Below are 21455 nucleotides of genomic sequence, written 5' to 3'. Positions count from 1 at the left end.
CGCACAGTTTCTCCTCGAAAGAAATTCAGCCACCGCGGCCGGGACCGAACTCGCGTCTTTCGGGTCAGCAGCCGAGCACCATAACCGCTGAGCCACCGCGGCGGCGATTGCGCACTGTTCATTACGGCCTCCTAGTGTAATTTAAACAAGCGTCGCGGCAAGCGTGCTCTCGGAAAGCTGCGCGCGAGCCTCGTGGAAAAGTTCCGCTACCACATCCAGTGCGTCGGCGCGGATGCACCAAGCAGCGGCGGAACGCGAACACTGTTTGCGTGAAACCGGACGCCACCCTCCACGTTTCCGGTATTGCTTTTCCCTTAAAATCCAGCATTCCTGCGCTTTGTCTTTGTCTCATTGCTCGTTTGTTATTCCCGGTGTAGTGGTGTATGTTCCGGCAGAGAATAGTGGCGGTTGCTCGTTCGATTACACGGCCCTGCGTGTGCGCATTGACGGATGCAACGAAACGTGCACTCTTTCCCGCACTGAAAGCGTGAATTTGGCACTGTTTGGCATTGACTGCGAGTCTCTTTCTACTGTACTAGTGCTTTATTTAACTACACACTTTGACTACACATTACCACTACACACTTTGACTGCCGACCTTGACTGCTCCTTTAGGCCGACTCTCTCTTTGCTTCGATGAGTTCGGTGTATCCATGACTGTTCGCAGTAATGAGGTATGTAATGTGGTCACCCACGGACGCCTTATGCCCCCTGTCGGAGCAGACGACAACTATTTTTTATTAGTTGTCGTCTGCTTCAAAAGGGGGCGTCAGGCATCCGTGGGTGACCTCATTACTTCGAATCCGCGCACTCGGACGTCAAAACCATTTCGACCAACCGAAAAGCGCGACACCTCTGTTGACAACCTTCGGTCGACGGCAATGAAGCACTAAAGGCTCTCGCCTTTAAGGCGAGGGACTGCTGCTGTACCTGTCTCCTGGTGTGGCAAAGGCAGAGGTGGCCAACAAGGCGGCGGGGAAATACTGCAGTGCAATGCGAAAGTGATCACAGTTACCCACTGTGTCCACACGAGAACAGCACTGCAGTGAGGTATCTGCTTTCGCACTTATCCGGTCGTTATTATACCTCTGTACTGCTTTGTTCGAGATTCTTAGCGTTCCCAGTACAGGCGCCTTCGGTAGAGCGAAGCAAAGCCGGCTCTGTAGGTGCCCATTCAGCGTCGGCGTGTGTTGGAGTGCATAACAATGTAACACTGTCGAGAGTTCTGTGCGGATTTTAAGGCGAAGGCCTTTATTGACTCATACTGTAGTCCGTTAACAAAGCGTGTCGCACACGTTTAACTCGGAAACTAAAGAAAGATAGAAGAAACTTAATGGTTGCTTCAGATAGAGGAGGAAAAATACATAGAAGCCAAGTGTGATGACTGTAGATTAATCAATTAACTATATGCTAAAATATCGAAACTGCGTCGAAATAGCGTGGACGTCGATATAGCCACGGGAACGCTGTGATGTCACATGCACCGGAAGTCGACACCGCATAGTGAAAATTGTCGTAGAATGGTCGTACCCTTAGCGAAAAGAGGATGTGCTAAAAATGCATTTCAAACGTATTGTATTAATTTCATATTTATTTCGCATTTTTTTGTCCCTATGCTTAAACTGCAATACGAATGCTTTCTAAGTATACTAGGAATAATATTTTAAATGTTCTTAAAAATACGTGAAAAGTACATTTTTGCCCGCTTAGCATATTTATAATGCATTAAAAATATAATAAAAATATACATTAGAAATATACTAAAAATATACATTTAATACATTAAAAATGTGTTTACTCGGGCTTAAAAAAAAGTCTACTGGGCGGCTCCATGGAATGACACGGGTTAATTCATCAACTGGAGAACAAATCGTACACGGGTATTTATCATTAATCAACAGGAGTCTGATATTATAAGGTCACGTGATTGAATGGGAACGGCAGATACCTACACACAGCATACCAAGACGACAGCGACACAGCAAACAACAAATCCTACGACAAGCGCTACACTTGGCTTGCCGTATATATACCCAGCGAAAGCGACGCACTATTTTGCACGGTGATACCCTTTTTTGCGCAAATACTGTGGGCTTCCAAATTATCGCAGAAGTACCCTACTGGTCGCGTTCGAATCTGGGATTAATTGAGAACGGAATTGCTAGTTGAAACTTGCGTCAGGCACAGGTCAGGAGTCGAACTGTCAACCAACAGATACATGGGCGTGTAAGGGAGCCGGTCTGCCCTGCCACACGGGGTCCTTTCCGCTGGCTTATTCGGACCCAGAAGTACCCAAGGCGCTTTTATAATGCTATCACGTTCTCACACGGAAATGTTCGAATGACATTGAGTGGAATGGCATTCGAGAATAGGAATGACATTCGGACTCGATGGACTGCCGCGGTGCTGCACGACACTTTCGAAACGCATTCGAAAGCCTCAGCTCGTTTTCAGTGTACAGTGACGACGACGACGACGGCGCCACACTAGTCCGACAACGACAGTATATATCACGCTGAACAACAGCGATTCTAGAGGGACACGTTTTTCAGGCCAACGACACCAACGAATCCGGTCGGCGGACGGTCAGCCTTGTCGGCGGCTGAGCGAGAGCACGGTGATGAGGCGGCGGTGCGTGCATGCTCGCGCTTCTAAATGAGTGAAACGAACGGCTATATTTCACGTGTGCATACCTGAACACTCACCAGCGATAAGCGCTTGCCAAATCAGTTTCAATCGACGACGGCTCTGTTCCCTTCCGCGACGACTAGGCCCAGCGAGTTCGCAGGGTTGGATCTGTGAAATGGTCACCAGGTGTAGTTTTGGCAACAGTGACCTGAAATCAACTATTGCTTACATCGCAGGGCACGCGTACGATGAACGGGAATCGCCGGTGTGACCCAGACTGCCGAGCCGTGCTTTACGGCCAGCAGCAGTCGTCGCCGTCGCTAGCTTGTGGATAACAAGTTAGGCCGTTTCAGTTAAAGCGAACGTGTCGCCATACATACTTCTGGATAAAGTAGTTTAAAAAAAGTACTGGTCACGTCGGAGAAAGCCGGGACAAGAAGCGAGAAGCGCCAGTCCTGCGCGATGCCAACAACCCTGCTTTCTCAGGCGTGCGATCGCATCATCGCTTCCCACACATTGTAGCACTGCGTAAACAATCACGAGTACAACCAGTAAAAAAGAAAACAGATTGTTTATTAGAACCAAAGCGCAGATTGCAATTTATGTTATGTAAACAAGCGATGTAAACAACAGTATGAGTGCAGTCGTCCTCATCGGCGCACTCCCGGGGAAATTTCATGCTGACGCGGTTAATATTCATTGGCGTAATATTATCTTCAAGCACTCCCTTAGACAGAACACATGTAGCATCGTTAGATGACATTCGGCTGGAAGGCATTCGAAGCGCCCGTGTAGCAGGGGTATAAGTGGTGATCACCTTCCTGCTAGAAGTTACCAAAGTTTTCACTCTTCGCTGAAACGTCATTTCGAGCCCTAGATTGTTCCACGGTAGCTTGAAGTGTAATGCAAATATGTTTACGCGGACAACCCATTTGTTAGAATTTAAATATAATTCAGACGGATTAATTGCGTATTTACGAAAGTACACTTTAAATAGATGGCCAGCACCAAAATGCGATGTCCCGAAACTCGATTTTGAGCATTAGATTGTTCAACGACAGCTTGTAGTGCGCTGCAAATATGCTAATGCGGACTGCCAATTTGCTAGAATTTCAGTGTTCTTTGGACGAATTAATTACGTATTTACGTGAGTACACTTCAAATATATTCACGACACGCAAATGCCATTTCCCGAAACACGATTTCGAGCACTCGACTGTTCATGGCAGCTAGAAGTGTGCAAATACGTTTAAAAGGACTGCCCGTTTGTTAGGATTGAAATATATTTCGGATGAATTAATTTCATATTTACGAAAGTTCACTTTTAATACATTGACAAGATGCTAAAACTGCATACATATACGTTTACAAGGGCTGCCCGTTTTCTAGAATTGAAGTATACTTTCGATGAATTAATTTCATATTTCCGAAAATACACTTTTAATACACTGACAAGATGCTAAAACTGCATGCATATTTTTTCATGTATTTGAAAAGTGCTCGAAGTATGCTTTAAGTGAGGTATTTTTGGCACATTTAAAAAATATATTTCGAATACCAAGCATGAAATTTCAGAAACGTATTTCCTACATATTTTTAGTGCATTCATGAATACAAAATATGTTTAAAATACATTTTAAATAGACCTCCGTATATTCCAAACGTATTAGTTTTTGCTAAGGGTATTTGTGTCAAATTAGATGGAAAAGTGTGTAATTAAGCGTAATTAACACTTGACATCGCCGAAAGATGTATTATTTGGGTATCGATATAGCCACGGTAACGGTGTGACGTCACATACACCGGAAGTCGGCACAGCATAGTGTCCTCGGCTTTCACCTCTCAATACTTTAGTTGTCAAAGTGTGCTCGCAATTTTCTGGGAAGCTTCTACAGCTCGTAAGTAGTCCAGGTGCTTTTATTGAAGGACGCTACGCAGTAGAGGCTCGATGGCTGTAGCTGCTTTGTATTTTTCTCTCTACAGAGGAGATTCAGTATGCCAGCGCTGTAGCGCGTGAAACTCGTGGAACGGAGAGCCTCAACACAGGCTTGTCATTCTACGCGTACTGTTCGTCTCCTTGCTTATGCGAAAACAGAGGCTCATCCCCAGTGACTGAAAAAGATAACACCGGCGGATAGTGGTCTAAAAATAATGTCTTCTAACATTAAGCTTGCCGCAGACACATTGCAGCCCTTCTCTGTGGATGATTATAATTGCAGAGATGGGGACGTCAACCACCTTTTATGGGATATGGGACCCTGGAAGACACGAGCTCACAACGCATGCGCATCGAGGCCTACAAGCATTTTTAGATGCTAATTAACGGTGTTCTTTGCAGCAAAAGTAATTCTGCAAAAGAGAACATTTTCCGCAACACGATAACCTATTGTCCCAACCGAAAATATGTCGGCAAAGGCACTGCACTAGCCAAGAGTTGCTCGAAGCTCTGGGAGCATTGTCAGCCAGCCAATGTCGTGTCGTTGAGAAGATCAAACTTTTGAACATTATTCAGTTATTCATCCAATAAACTACCCACAGAACCTGGAAGACAAGAAATTTGGTGAGTATTTTAATGTGTTGTTAACGGTTTTATCGAAAAGAACAACTACTTCGAACTGTACTCATACTCGAAACCTGCAAAAATGCACTCCCCACAAAACTACAGAGCCCATGCGCTCTTACTATCCCGGGGCTAATGCACGTTGCAGCCTACGCCCCAAGAAAACGGTAGAACTCAGCTTGCAAGCAGATTCCCTTTGCTGCATGGTTATGACCGGAATGCCAGTAGTAGTGCACGCACAATAAATGTTCATTCAAGAGGATCGCCGTACAAAAAAATGGAGGATGAAGCACCGCAGGTAATGACGACTAGAATGTGTTCAACGTACAGCTCCCGTCAGAAGTTTACAGGCCATCGGGTTCGTTTCTCATCTGTGTAGCGGGATTCCCTAGCAGATCCAGCAGTCCAAAGCTTCCCTTATAAAAATGGTCTGTAGACAGTCTATCGACTTCTTATTACTCTATCGACTTCCTATAGATATTACTTTTTGTCTATTCATAGTCTATAGACTGTCTGTAGACAAGTCTACTAAAAGTGTATGGCCATAATTCTATAGATTGTCTATAGACTGTCTATGACATTTGTATTACCTATAGACTGTTCTCTAAGATTTGTCTGTAGAAAGTCCATAGACTTCATAGACAGAAGTCTATAGAAATTCTATAGACTGTGTAAAATTTTTTTTTTGTGAGGGGGACAATTGAGGACGCGAAGCCATTCCTCTATCGAGAGATTGCGGTCGGTGAGGATGCATAACAAAGCACGCTCAGGCCTCGAAAGCCAACCCTTTGGGCTGTATACTTTTGACGGTAGGTGTACGTACTTACATTATTTTCACGTTTGCCTTGCAACTAACTGAAACATGTTCAGAAACGCGACGCGCAACGGCGGAGAAACACTGCGAAACTGTGGAAACTTTCCAACAGTTGGCGGTGTGCTGACGGTTGCAGTCTGTGCAGAGTGTCAGGCCGATAGATGTAAAGAGTCCGGAGCAGCCGTTGCACAAGAATGCGTGCGGGACGCGAAAAACAAGCTCAGTTACCCCGGTCTGGGCGCGAAAACGGTGTAAGCCGATCTCGAGCGTGAATCAACGAACGCGAAACTAGACACCCCTGGAGGTTCGCCAAGGCCACGTCCACTCTCACTCAGGGAATGTGACCAGTGAAATGCAGCTCAGAAAAGAGCGCGAATATTCTAAACATCGGAGAGCTGAGTGCAAAATTTATTTATTTATTTATTCAATAATCCCCTAAAGACCCTCAGTCGAGAGTATTACATAGGGGGGAGCATTGACACACAAGAACGCAAAACAAGAATGAGCAAGTGCCAAGATGCAATACATAAATACAGAAAGCACACATAGAAAACAAAACCAAACAAACAAACAATAACCTGTAATATACATTGTAATTTACACGAAAAAACAACAGGTAGTGCATTAGAGGCTTAACATAACCGCAAGAGCAAAACAAAATAACAAAACAGCTGAATGCAGCATGTGGTACAATCAATTAGTAAAGCTAAACAGACATTTGGGTTAGGAGGTCCTGAAACTTGTTAAGGCTCCTCTGTTCGATCTGAGGATTGAATATAAACAGTTTTATTCTCTTTAGACCAGAGAAACAGTTGTGATATCTGGACGTATCTACGACCGTACGTAAAAAAAAAAAAATATAGCAGGTGTAGGGCCAAGCACTCTTTCTGTATGAGCTTTCTACATACTTTTTCCAAAATTTCGCCCCTTAGTCCGTGAAAATGGGAATAGCCATTGTAAGAACGTCGATGTATCCGTTAACTCCTAACAATCAACTCCGCTGGCCATGATGAAAACTGTTCCGACATTGTCGGAACTACCGTTTTATATATGTTTGGCCACTCTCTGTGATGGGTTTATGCACACTTCCTCTTTATATTCTGCCAGTATATGTATAATATGGCACTGATTGTAACATGTTGTATTCTTGTGATGTAACGCCCCCCCTCCCCTTCCCCCCCGCTCTACCCAAGGGTCTTTAAGGGTCAATAAATGACGATGATGATACGAAGGTCGAACGACAAAGCTCAACTGCCGGGCAGATGACACAAAGCGGAAGTTTTTGAAGTAAAGGAGAACTTCTCGATAATGTGGAGTGTACACGGACTGCTGGACACCACGAATTTGATATGCCACCTGTTGGCGGAAGCTATTACTAGGTCCACCACCAAGAACGCCTAACACCTCGGCAGAAAAACAAGTTTGTCGACTGAGAGGTTAGCGAGCAGGCAATAGATGATTAAATTAAAAAAAATATAGTAAAAACCCAATAGTAGGAACCATAATTAATTATGGCGCCAAATAGCTGAAAACGTTCGAACTGTGAATAAAGAAGAAAGAGCACTATGCGGCGCGGTCATATACCTCTGTTACAATTGAATGTGTACGTTATGAAAAAGGGTGTAAAACTGGAAGAATGTACATTTTTTTATTTCAGTCAAAACTCAACGCAACGAAACTGAGACAAGGCGTGCGCATACGCATGATGCCGTGCCACTCGCGTGCTTTCACGCAACTACATACTCCATACATCTCCCTCTTTTTTTTTTTGAAAGAGAAGGCTGCAAGGACGGTATCGACCCTGTGTTAGGTCTAGCGATGAATACAAAATAACGCTCCAGCAAGGAAACCAGCGCAAACGGGGTTCCCTGCAGTAATTTACACCAGCGCTAGTTACTCGTTCTTCAAAGCATTGTCTTCTATCACGACGCATTTCCGATTATTAATATGAAATAATTTACGAAGCAGGATATACCACCGGAGAGCTAATGAAGGTAATGTTGACTTCAACGCGTCGTCCAATAGATGGGCCAGTCGCAATGCTTTTCTTAATCCAAATCAACGACTACGCTGGTCTGGATGTTATGAACTGCCTTTATGTGAGAATCGAAGCCACCTAAAAGGATGGATACTGGACTCCAAGTCTCAATATGATAAGGAAGGAGCTTTTGTACGTGCGCTTTGCCACAAATGATCTCCACTGTATTAACATCGAAATTGAAAAAGAAGCCCATTCGACTAATTTTTACATAAAGATGGCTAATTGGACAAGTTAGAGCCCTCCTCCTTGGCGGACCTCACATACACAGCTACTGATAAAAAAAAAAAGAAAACAACCTGAGCGAAGAGAATTCCCATTTTTCTATATAAAGTTTGCAGCAGTAACTTTAGAAAGACAAAGCAAATACGCGAAGATCACATATCTGATGCCGCAGTTCTGCGAAAGCAGTTACTTCAACATTTTTGCTCTAATGAATGCTTTTACAGAAAGCCGAGGCTTCAAAATAAGCCCAGGCAAATAAGAAGCGCTAGCGTAGTGGCAAACCGCAGCCAGACTTACTCTTGGGCGTAGGCTGTTCCGTTTCCATGACGGCGGGTTTCGCATCACCGTCGTCAACCGGGACACGGACGTCCGGCGTGCGCATGCCAGTATCCAGAGTGGGGCCCAGAGTCCAGACGAAGCCGAAACCGAAGCGCCGCAGAGCCGCGGCTTGCACGGAAGAAAATCACAGCACGGCCACACCACCACAGCGTCGGATCAACCGAAAGCTAAACACGCGAATGTCGTGGGACCGTATCAACAACCACCGAGTCGAAGAAGAAACAGCTGGGTCGTCGGAGAACTACGACGTCAGAAGAAGCCAAGTGTCGGGTTAACGAAGTACCGGGATAATCAGGAGTCGAGTAATCGTTGGGACACACGCGTGTTTGGGTGCGTTCATGCGCGAGAACCGGAACACTGTGAGAACCCGCACAAATCGGAAGAGAAAAACTCTGCAGAAAGAGAAAGCGCTAAACGAGTGCCGACGATCCTAAAAGCAAGCGTTGTTCGAGGCACGGGCGCAGAGACGGGCCAAATCCAGCACGTGGTCGGCTCTCGTCCGGTCTGGCCGCGTATGCGTGAGTGAGTAAGTCCGATTGGATCTGGAGAGCGCGCGCGGCACGGGGCTAGTACTAGGCAAGACTTCTTCCCAGGTCTCGCATCGCGCTGATGGTGAGGGCTACTCGCTCGCGGCTATGAGCGGCGTGTATACGCGGAGGCACGTCGCCGAGTCGGCCTACGCTGTCCGCGACGGTAAAGAGAGAGAGGAGGAGGAGGGAAGAGAGAGGGCTCGACGTCATTAACCGGCGAAAGGAGATATCAGCGCATCGCGCAGTGCGCGCGAGACGCGGAAGACAGCCGCCGACGCCATGTGCGCGTACTCCCTCGGTTCTCGACGCTCGTTGAGAGTGTGACGCGGTGTGTGGGTCCTTACTAGCCCCGGGGGAGATGTACGGAGAGAGAGGGCGCTGACGCCATTCGAGCCAGCCAGTTACACGAGACCAGACCAGAGAGTTCACCATCTCCGTCTCTCTGTTTTGCATAATCAATGGCATTCATGATCGGCCTAAAACCGGTGCACGAGTCTGGCCAGTGTAACATTTTCCCGCACTCGAAGCCAAACAAATCTTCCTGACAGCGCGTGGTTAGACCCAGAACGCCGGTTACGCGCGGTGCGCTTCTCCAGAGACTATGTGTGGGGACCACGAAGCGACAGATTGTGCGCGACAAAGTAATGACCTGCCTGATTGTGTGAGATTACGATGGGATGACACGACAATTACCCTGCCTAGCGGAGGGCATACCGTCGATTAGCAGCGAAGCGCAATTTTATCGAAGCCATCGGACGCTGAATTATCCGACGAACGACGGCAGCTGATCATCACGTGGGACACCGAGGGGTCGCCATTAAATGGTCTTCTTCCCCGTTCGCGAGCCTAACACCTGTCCGCGGTCGCAACGACCCTCTGCCCCGGGCGCCTGTCGCGTCAACCGGTTGTTGCGAGGTGATCTGCGATCATTAGAGATAACCAGGGGGAGAGGGGACGGCAGCGATTGATTGCGGCGCGCCGCTCGGCGCCGACTGATGCGTCCTTCCCTCGGGCAGCCTCTACGGGGCCTTGCTCTTGACCCAAACAAAATCCCAGCGCGTTATCGCGGCCCGAACCGGAATTGCAGCGCCGATCTGACTGCGGCGTATTACGGGACGATGGCTTCGCGGTCTCGGAATAAGAAGCAAACGGACTGGGTACAGGATGGCGGGCACCGGGCAGTGTGGCGGAAGGTTAAGACGGTCACGAAACGCTTTCTGTACTCGGCGCGCACTTTCAAAACTGTTAGAGAACATAAACGGAGGTTAAAAGAACTTGTTACGGGGCTTGTCGAGGACCACTGTAAGGCGCCAGCAAAGAAAAAAAAAAAAGCTAACAGCAAAGACGAACGGGACACTGTATCTGCTGAGCCAGGCGGTCTTTCGGCCACTGAACTGAATATAAACGAAGGTATAATGGTTTGGTTTGGTTTATTGGGGTTTAACGTCCCAAAGCAACTCAGGCTATGAGGGCTCCGGAAATTTCGACCACATAATATTAAGTGAAGAGATCTGTTGAAAGCCTTATTAGCGCTTATTGCGCAGTGAATATAGACGCTTTCTCTGTACAATGCTAGAGGCCACATATTTCAAGACAATTTCCAGGTACCCGCGGTACACTTCTTTCTCTGGTCGGATTCTCATATACAGTCTGGAGTTGGTTTGAGCGCAGTACGATAAAGTTCATTACATTTTATTCTCATCGTCACGCAAAACACATACGAAAGTACTTTCCGAGCCAGCAGCTATAGAATAGCTTTAGGTGTGATGAGTATTTAGACAACGTCCGAAAGTAGACAACCGGTGGCAAAGGGGGCACAGACCATGGGGCGAATAAACGTGTAAAAGAAAGGAAAACGAAAGGAAAATGACTTCTCCGGGCAGTGCCCACGGACCGGCAACGTTGGCGAACATGTTTTTGCTCTTTCTCAAGGAATTAATAGAGACGAGTGGTCCAAGCTGCGCGGAAACAGGATGAGAAATTATTACGTCACTCGTACGCGCACCGCGAAATGAGTGCCCTGGCGATGATTCAGTAACAGATATGCAACCATTATACGTTAAAGCTGATAAAAATGGCTGTCATGCTGTTGATGTGCTGTGAATCCCTCCCGGAAGGTCACTTTATAAACACAGGGAGGACACAAAGCAGCGACCCTGCTGATGTCAACAAAGATATATACAGAAATATCTGTGGTGAGATCACCGTTCACCGTTGCAAAATCATGTTACGTTCGCAGGTCATAGGAGAGAATAAGCGTTGTCGACAGTGCCTGCAGATTTCGGGCGCGTTTGATGTCAGATCCAAGAAGATGTCAGCTTATATGGAAGAGTAAGAAAACAACTATTTAAAAAGTCAGCTCCATGTTTCCGCCGATCAACTGACACAAGGCAGAAAGCTCAGCCTTTTACGAGTCTGTCAGAAGGCATGATGCCTGGAACGGTTAATTTCCTTTTTACTGTACCGACAAGCCATTTTTTTTTTCAATGTTTCCAGTCAGGAAGGCAGTCAAGCTCGTCGAAGCTTGGCGTGCTATGGCTTTTTTAGCTGGAAATAAAGATAAAAAAATATTTGACTGACTGACTTTGACTGACTGAGTGACTGACTGACTGACAGACTGACTGACTGACTGACTGACTGACCGACCGACCGACCGACCGACCGACTGACTGACCGACTGAAAGACTGACTGACTGACAGACCGACTGACTGACCTACTGAGTGACTGACTGACCGACCGACTGACTGACCGACTGAAAGACTGACTGACTGACAGACCGACTGACTGACCTACTGACTGACCGACTAAAAGACTGACTGACTGACTGACTGACAGGTAATATGAACATATACTTGAACCAGCTTTTAAAGCAGAACTAGCTAGGGCACTGCACTGTTGCATTGTGCACGCTATTTAATAACACCGTGCAGAGTGTATGTTCACCCTAAGTTTGCAAAACGATTTCTTCATGCGCGTAAGCACGCTACTGTCTTGTACGGCGTAACGTCAGACTGGAAGAAAAAAAAAACTAGTTGCAGCGGAAACACCGTCAGCTTGGCCACGCGAAGGTCTGTTGCGTACCACGCACAAGTGTGCTTTTGTGTAGTGCGATTAAACAGGGATTGTATTGACCTGTTTTCTTTTTTTTAAACATTTCCCAACTCTTGTACGATGCCTTTCGTACAAATTTTATCCTCTCTTATATGTTTTAGTGTGGGTAGCAACCATCAATTGCTAGCACTCCTGTTGCGTTAGTCTGCGTGCTCTCAGCATACCCTCTCACCAACTATCCCAGCTGTAAAATGCCACTGACGTTACAGCACAAACAGCTTCATTCGTGTGTACTTCCCAGCTGTTCAGTCGAATTCCTCCTACGTTCCTCTCATAAGCGACGCACCAGCTGCGAACATAGGGCACGTCACGCATACGTAGGCACGAGCAGTACGGGACGAGACTTAAGCAACACATGTTTAACAACTACTCCACAACATTTCCCTGTTCTTCGATCACCTGTCAACGCTCTCGCAACATGCGCCTGCCCTCGTCGAGCTACATCCTCGTCAAGTCATGTAGACATTAACACGTGACCCAAGAACATACTAGTTTACTGCGATTCTGGCTCGGTGCCTGCAAGGTTGTTGGGAGGGGGAAAGGGTCGAGTGACGTCACGCCGACCGGGCAAATGGTGGCAGCAACCGAACGGCCTTCAGGTCACCTTCCCTGTGCCTCGTATCGCGCCTCTGGGGCTTCCCTCTTGCATTTATTCTTGATTTTCTCAAACTGCCTGCATTTCCCAACATCGCAACCGCTTTTTTGAAAGCGTTCAGATCCTAGAGGGCGTGTGTCACTCGAACCAAGGTCGGAAAGAGCCATCGCGGGCCAGTGGACGGCGCCAGCGATTTCCACACACAACACGGACGCGAAACACGCCTCACATTAAATGCGACCAACAACTCTAAGGCGAGCGTAAACATTTTTACCAACAGTTTTCTGCTTCTTTGCCTCACACACGGCTGAAGCCGATGTTAACATTTGACTCTACAGGCGCAAGACTACAATATCTTTTTTTCTGCTTCTCTTTTCGCTTGTCGCGCGGCTTGAATGCATCGAATCGAATGGATACCCAATTCTATTTCAAGCGGAGACGAGAGCAGGAATACCAATGCGTATTTTTCTGCTCACACGTTGCGTATAGCATCGTCGGACGTGACCGGGTTGTGCATTCAAGCCAATCGCTTGCGCTGTGTTGGCGATGGTACAAAAGCCAAGAAAAGACACGGGCAGCCACTTGTATGCCTGCCAGAATGCCGGCCCGGAAAAAAAAGGGGGCTTTATAGCGCACTTGTGTGCTCAACAAGAAGGCCGGAATGTATTTTCTGAATCTGCCCATTGCTTGCTTCTCGCGTGCAGACCGGACCGCTCCCTGGTGAGTAATGCTGTCTCTCCAGACAGTCTTTAAACAACAAAAAGTAGAGCAAAACAACAACAACAAAACAAATACATTCAAAATTGCGATGTGGTGAAGTTGATGTACATGTTGGAACACGAGGACAAAGAAGGGGATATGATAACCGCTCGTATCGCACATCCTCCTCTTTGTCTGTTTTTTGAAGTTCTGATAAAATAATTACATTCATCGTATAACTTAGAAACACTATTTCCCCCAATTAGCGCCGAAAAACAGGCACATGCAGATGCCTGCAGCATAATCGTCACTAGTTAAGCTTGCTAGTGAAATATATGAAATTAGTTTCATCACTTTGAAGTATCTTCCGAGAAGGTATTTAAAGCTTAGGCAACTTGTGAGCACCGTCTATTGATGAAATTTTTCAAGGAACCAAGCGGTGGTGGCTCTACGGCATTGGCGTTCGGCTGCCTATCTCAAGGTTGCGGGTTCGATCTTGGCCGTGGCTGCAGTATTTTGATTCAGGCGAAATACAAAAACGCCTTGGTGCTGTTCGATGTCAACGCACGTTAAAAAATCCCGGATGGTGTAAATTATTTCGGTTCTCTCCACTGCGGCATCCCTCATTATATATATGTGTCAATTCGGGTCGCTAAACCCCACAATTTGACGTTTTAAGTGACATACCATGCTTTCCAGATTCTCCCTCCCCTAGGTCCTAAGGAGCAGGAGTGACACGTGCGGGTTGACGCGTTTTTTTTTTGCGTCCAACAATGGCCTCACTTGCAAAGTTTGCCACGGCAAGAATGATTGAAAAAATGTAACAGCAAGCTGGGATAAAAAAAAATAACAACGAGGACGGCCCTTAAGAAAACTGGGCGTTGACTTATTTTTTTTTCTGTATCTGCTTTGTTTCCTCGAAATAAAAGGCAGGGGGCCTGGCCTAGGCAACCGTCTTTAATTATAGATGCAAAATACGACGCAAGTGCGGAGCATTTGCTGCTAACTGGACATAAGCAGGACATAAAAATTGACCCAGGGGCTCCCAACTAAGCTCTCCCTGTAGCCATTGGGGGCGCATGAAAATTGGCTGCGGTTTAGAAAATTGGCTAAACCTGGAGTGACGCGATAGCTACAGCTGGCCGAGTGGAACTCGCTCAGTCGAATTGCAAAGTCGGTCTTTCGCCGCTCCGTTTCGCTGGGCGTTCCTTCTTCACCTTCGTCCCTGGACGTGGATTCACTCTCCCCCCCCCCCCTCTCCACTCCACCCCCACTCAGTTTAGCCGGCGTGCCGTGCCGCCAGCAGCTACTCCGCACCACGTGACCAACCACGTCACCAGCCACACCGCCGCCACACTGAACGCTTGAAATGCTAGCGTAAGGTGGGCTCTCAGCGCGCACACCAGCTGCGTGCTCTGACGTCACTCCGCGCATGCGCACAACTGACGAGGCGGGCGGTGTGTGCTCCGCCGTCAGCGCAGCGGCGAGGTGCGCGGCGCGCACACCAGCTGCGGGCTATGACGTCACTCCGCGCATGCGCACAGCTGGCGGAGCGGTGTTGACACGGCTCAGCGCGCAGCCACGCTGACCTCGCGAAGCGGCTGGCGTAGTGTAGCTATCGCTACAAAAAAGACATTTCGGACATTGAAACATCAACCAGACTTTCCGACCTACTTGAAACGGTATCGAGAAAGTCCTCCAACTCGCACGAAGCCCTTTAGCACGAATAAACAAACAGCGCTGTAAAGCAGCCCATACACGTATATAGGGAACAATGCAGGCAACAGACATTGATACTGAGACATTGATATCAATGGTGTAGGACAGAACCACACAAAGCTGGTTCGGGTAGATGAAGACAATCAAAATCAAAGTGTGCGCACCGGGTGGAAACATTCCCTCACGGGGTCCATATTCTTTGCGCTCCCCACTTGTCAGTTTTGGAACATTTTAAAAAGTTACAGAGGCAGTAAGCTCGCAGCTATTGCTGTGGTCAGCCATGGCCAGATCTGTCTTTTCATATCGTAGGCGCCGCCATTTGTGAAGTGGTGCGTTCTTTAGATGGCTGCCTCAGATTTTATGTTGTATAAGCGTACACTGAACGATCCTAATTCGCGATCGTATTCGCTATACTCAACCTGTATGTGGGAGCTAGCCATGCGAATAGTAACAGAAAAGCTGGGATATTTTCAGTGGTTGCTGGGGCGTGTTGGTGAGACATGATATAAAGTTGAATCGCACAACCAGACGAGGACGGTGAAAGAGACGAGCGACAAACGAGCAATAACGTTCAGCTGTTCACAATAAACCGTTGAAAGTTAGCGCTCGTTTGTCTGGTTGTGCGCTTCAGCCTTATATCATATTTTCCAAAATTTGTGGCATCCTCCAACACCTAAATTTGAAGGAGTAACCCCGAAGAGCTATCGGGGTGTGAACTAGCAGGTGGAAAGAGTGCTCATAGCAATCCTCTCCCAAAAATGTAATGGGAAGACGAACCAGAAAGCTGCGAAATTAAGCGCAGATATCCCCACAGACCGACAGCCAACGTAAACTTGAGGGGCAAATTAAGCTCACTACAGAAGAACAGACAACATACATAGCCGTTTACTAGGCTACAAGTGCATATAGGGTACGATAAAATGTTGCTTTAGATATTTTTGCCTTTTACTGCTTTTACAGCATATGCGTCCTTGTTATTTCGATTCCTCTGGTATATATTTGCAGGAAACTTAGAGGAGAATTTAATTTCAAAACAAACCAGTGATAATTAAAATAACCAAGTACGTATACGCAAATGGGGCGCCAGAGTTAAATTCGTTTGAACGTTCGTTTCTCGCTCGGCGAGATGAGACTTGGATTTGTAAGAAAAACAAAGCGAAGGAGCAGGAATGTACAACACAAACAAAGCAAAAAAAAAGGGTCGATTTACATTGGCCAAATGCGAATTAGGTGCGCTAACACTTCGGTTTTCGCATCGGATCCAGTGTTGGGATCCATTGTTCGCGGATGGAAGTTGTTCGGATAACGATAATTGGCTAATGCCCATATATGCGGAACTGGTCATTGTATACTTTGCAATCATAGATCCCTGGGAGTCCTCCTCCCACTCCTGGCGCAGTGTTGCAGCGGTTAATAAGCGATTGCGTCACTGCCTTGCGATGACAGGTGCTGCTCGTGCAACGTTTTTTGTTGTATTGGACTTTTTGCTAAAATGTATCGGGTTTATTAATTATTGTTTCCCCCCCCCCCGCCCCCCGCCTGCCACATCCCCCTTATTACTAATACCCTATTCTGGAGGAACTTTGGAGGCAGCTGGAATAAATAAATAAATACATATTTAATGACACTTCCACCTGCCACGGAGGGCAGTATATATACAAAGTTGGCAGGTTATCAACAAGCCAGTGAGCAGGTGGGTAGCCTGCCACAAAAATTCAGGGCGCTGTAGTCTAAAGTGCCGCAAGGCGAAAGCCTTTCCTTGTGCACTGGTTTACATTGATTTCTTAATTTTTATATTTGTTGTGTTTTTAATTTTTAAATTAGATTTTAACTTTTTGTTTTTACATTTCCTTATTCATTTTTATTTTTAATTTTGTTCGCTCTTTTTATTTAATTTTTCCGTCATGGAAGGGAGGAAGATGGGAGGGTACGAAGACACCGTATTCACTAGACGCGCCTTTGTTCATTCCAAAACATCGAGCCGGCATGGCGGAGTGGTTAGCGTGCTCGTCTCGCACTCCGGAGACCCTGGGTCTCATTCCCCAACTCAACCTATTTCCTACTCGTTTTGATTTATTCATTTTACTTGGAGCATCACTATACCATCCCTTTAATTGGTTGCATGGTTACTAGCCGAAGTACGATTGGCCCCGTTTGAAAATCGCACGCTGTGACGTCACGACCATTTCGACCAATTGAAAAGCGTGACATTTCTGTCGACAACTCCTGCTTACAACGATGAGGCATTAAAGGCTTGCGCCTTAAACAAGATTCAGGCAAGCAAACATATAACAGCGAAATGCGTGGAAAAGCCACTATGAATGCAGTCACACTAAAATGGTATGCAACCACCGTCGTGTCTGCGAATGGGCGGCCGATGGGGGGACACATCCGTCAACAACAAGTGCCGACGTCGATCGGCAGTGCTGTTTGAGGAAAAGCTCGAATCGATGGAGCACTGGGACACGTGTCGTATCTGTACAGCAGAAAGGGGAATCCCGACACATCGCAACACTTCGCTTCCAGCTTTCCCCGCAGCAGTCTACGCATTACCACCCACAAACAGGCGACGAGGGATTGGCTGCCTGGATGAGCACACAAACTGCGAGTACGGGGCGAAACCTTGAAAAACTCTGCACCTCCTTGCCCATCTTTGGCGGTGTGAGGGCGATAGTCAGAGCACTGGGGTGCTTTGAAAAACATTGTCCCAAATGCCGAAGGAGTGAGCTACAACGATGGTGGTCTGTGCGGTATAATGCACCACGAGAAGGTTCATATCTGGGAGCGAGAACGCATGCGTTTTCGCCATAGTTTTAAAGAGACACTGAGTACAACTCAATTCAATCCAATACAGCAAAAGTTTATTCTCTGGCTCTACTGCGTATCTTAACGTTTGACCGGCGTTTTTGTGTCCGGCTTAACGCTTTTGTGGTTGCCACCTTTTTTAGGTGAATTGCGGGGTAGCCGTGCCTCTGGGATCCATGCCAAAAACTGTTGTTGACCTGTGTCGTTTACTTTCGAAATTTGCGGGTGACGACAGTGACTGTATTTCATTTTGCCTTGTATTTGATTTTGTTGCCTTTTATAGCTTATAAAAGCTCTGTTTTATAAGCGAGTCTGGTCTCTGAGCGGACGGAACGCGGAACCTTTTGGATACAGGTCAACTTCGGTTGGCTGCCAGTGTCTTTTAAATGTCGAACGACAAGGCGTTAGGGGTTTATGTACCCCACACTGATGAAAATACACGCGCCATTTCACAAACAGCTACGCAAGTCTAGGGTCCATGGCGTGGTATCTCAGCGATTTCAGTGGTATTCTCTTGCGAGCAAGACAGTCCTTCCCACTTCTAACTCGGAGCAGTGACAACGCGTCATGAATCTTACAGAAAAGGCCAGAAACCGCTCTACAGGGACGCGAACTAGCCTGCATATATTTTTCAAAAGGACCCGCCGCGGTGGCTCAGTGGTTATGGTGCTCGGCTGCTGACCCGTAAGACGCGGGTTCGATCCCGGCCGCCGAGGCCGAATTTCGATGGAGGCGAAATTCCAGAGGCTCGTGCATTGTGCGATGTCAGTGCACGTTAAAGAACCCCAGGTGGTCGTAATTTCCGGAGCCCTTCACTACGGCGGTCCCTCATAGCCTGAGTCGCTCTGGGACGTTAAACCCCAATACCCCAATAAACGAATAAACCAACCAATTTTTCAAAACGACCGGGTGTGCACTAACTTTCCATCCATAAACGCTTCTTCTCCCATTAATATTATATTTTTTCCCCTCAGGCAATAGAATTTGTCACTTTTTTCGAAGCGCTGTCTTGAATTGATTCCTTACAACATGCGTCTCACGCAATTAGTCCCGCGCCTTACTGTGCCCGATCTCGTGGCCTTTCAGTCCGATGTAGCGTATTCAATCACAAGCTCTTGAGGCTACTAAGGTGACGTTCACATCGGCCGTTTCGTCAGTGCCTCAGGCATCGCCTCACATATCTGTGCTGTCCTGGAGGTAGCACCAGACGACCCTGGTCTTGCCCTTCCTTCTCTGTGCACCAGTAGCGGAAACGGTAGAACGATGCACTTGGGCGTCAACTCATATGGGGGGTGCTCGGGCGGTTCTCAGCGGAGTACGAACAACCAACCATGCTAAGGTTTTTGTGCACGATAGCTTACCCCATAGTGACAATAAGAACACTGTGAAAGAACACAACGCAAATAAACGAGACAGAAGAATAGACGACAACGATGCTGGGCTGCAAGACAGGTGGCCGAGCAGGCAACAGTTACAATGATCACCGGGTACAGTTACAACGATCACCGAGTTACAACGATCATCGATCACCGCAACGATCACCGGGTGTCGTTCATGAGAAAACGGATTCATCTACTTTCATGCTGCAGCCTTTCCACTCTCAGCTTGTCTGCTGAGCTGACGTCATTGGACAAAAGCAGCATCCGTAACAATTCAAAACAAACGCGTGAAGCTTAACGATCGTATTTCCTCTTCTACCGTTCAAAATATGTGAATGAACGCCTGCGAAGATATTTCTTTGGCAACGGCTGCCCACTGAACCGAAAGCAAACGAACAACGTTAGGTCACTTAATCTAATAATGAAACTTCAGAAGAAGACGAACTGCTAAATTCTGAACCGTGGAAATAATGAATTATTGAAGAACTGAAAAGAAAGTCTAGCGTTTCAGAATACATAAACGGGAATCACTCTGGTTGTGATATCAAAAACAAAAATGAATAAAACTAATAAACATACTTCACGGCGGGTGAGCTGCGTCTGGAGAGCGGCATTTTTTTCCTCCAGAAATTTCAGTTTTCTTTTTTATATGTTGTGCAAGCTCATTTCTAAGCATATTTTCTTGTTTTCATACCATGTGCAAACTGGTACAGCCTCCGCTGGTTACAATAAAGGAACATTTGCATGGAATAAACTGCGCACATCCCACCAACAAACGCATCCCGCTTACTGTTCACGCTGTGTTTACTCGCGGACTCGGGTTGATTCGACTCTCTACTGAAAAAAAAAAAAAATACTCAATTCCCCGCTGTCCTCGCTCTGTTGGTGTGCGTGGCGATAACGCTATCTTTCTCACCGTTACACGGAACCCGAAAGCCAAGCGGCGTTCCAAAAGTCTCCCTTCCACCAAACTGCCACAGCAGTTTTTCGTATCTACCGCCCCGCACCGTTTTCGAAACTACGCCGGAAGCGACAAGCGACCTGGAAAGTATCGGGCGACAGCGGTCGAGTGTAAAGGCAACTTTCGAAGAAGAGCAGGAAAAGGACGACCTTGCAGCTCGTCTCCCGCTCTGGCCGAAGCTGTCTCGCCGCCGAACTGGCCAGACGTGGCCGGGCCTGTGTTTACTGGCTGGCGGCGGCGACAAAGCCACGACGAGCCTCGCGTCCGGTCCAAAAAGCGAAACACGAAAGCAGCCTCCTCCGCGACCGGTTGTTACTCTAGCGTCTAGCGAGAGCGAAATCGCCGACTTGGACGCACTGCGAACAAGGGGAGAGAGAGAATGATGCGTGCTCCACGTACAAGCGGCGCTGCTCGGGACAGATCAACATCGCCTGGTAGACGCCGGTCCACAACGTGCTAGTCTATTCCTACCCTCACGCATTTTACCTTTTCGCGTTATCTATCACGGGCGGTCGCCTTGGCGCCCTCCCATTGGTCTGTACCAAAAGGGAGACACGGAAAACCCTTTCCCTCATCTCGCTCGCTCAATGGCGAAATCCGCACTGCCAGCAGGAAGCTCTGGCCAAGCCTAGGCGTTGCGTCTGTCCGACTGGTTTGTTACTATGAAGACACGTCTCTTGAGCCACGGGTGTTTTCGATTACCAGTGGAACCACGTTCTTTTGATGCATCCTTTAATGGTTGGGTGTCGTCAGGTTTCCAGAGGCTTTTCCCCTTTCCCCACGTGTTTTGTCCTACGGGCTGACGGAGTTCGGATTGAAGGCCACGCGGGGGGCACGTGTATACTCGAGAAAGCGGAAACAACCGGAGATGAAAGCCATACGTGTTCTCCAAACTGATGTCACTGCTGACACCGAGCGCGCTGGTAGGTTCGAGTTTTCGGGAATCGTGGGCAACGGCAGCATTTGAATAAAATCAAGAAGCGGCAACACCTCTGAGGTGCGTAATGTCACTGCAGATTAAAGAACGTCATGTGGTTTCAGGGAAGGATTT

The 21455-nt window shown here is 47.3% G+C and overlaps 1 protein-coding gene across 5 annotated transcripts in view; it reads right to left on the bottom strand.

Moving 5' to 3' along the window:
* Positions 1-21455, bottom strand: part of LOC149360661 (prestin-like) — a 282903-nt gene that overhangs the window by 138542 nt on the left and 122906 nt on the right. The window contains exon 1 of one of the 5 annotated variants that reach the window (XM_089572441.1): positions 8563-9627. The exons of the other annotated variants lie outside the window; for them this stretch is intronic. Coding sequence (XP_089428567.1) covers positions 8563-8647 — 85 coding nt within the window. The 5' untranslated portion in view covers positions 8648-9627. Of the gene's footprint in view, positions 1-8562; positions 9628-21455 lie in introns of those variants that run through there. 5 annotated transcript variants of the gene reach the window in all.

The sequence above is a fragment of the Amblyomma mixtum genome, chromosome 2, assembly GCF_055824585.1.
Source record: "Amblyomma mixtum isolate Tamu chromosome 2, ASM5582458v1, whole genome shotgun sequence".
Lineage (NCBI taxonomy): Eukaryota > Metazoa > Arthropoda > Arachnida > Ixodida > Ixodidae > Amblyomma > Amblyomma mixtum.
The sequence above is the reverse complement of the archived record's forward strand: the minus strand, read 5'-3'. Positions and strand labels throughout refer to the sequence as shown.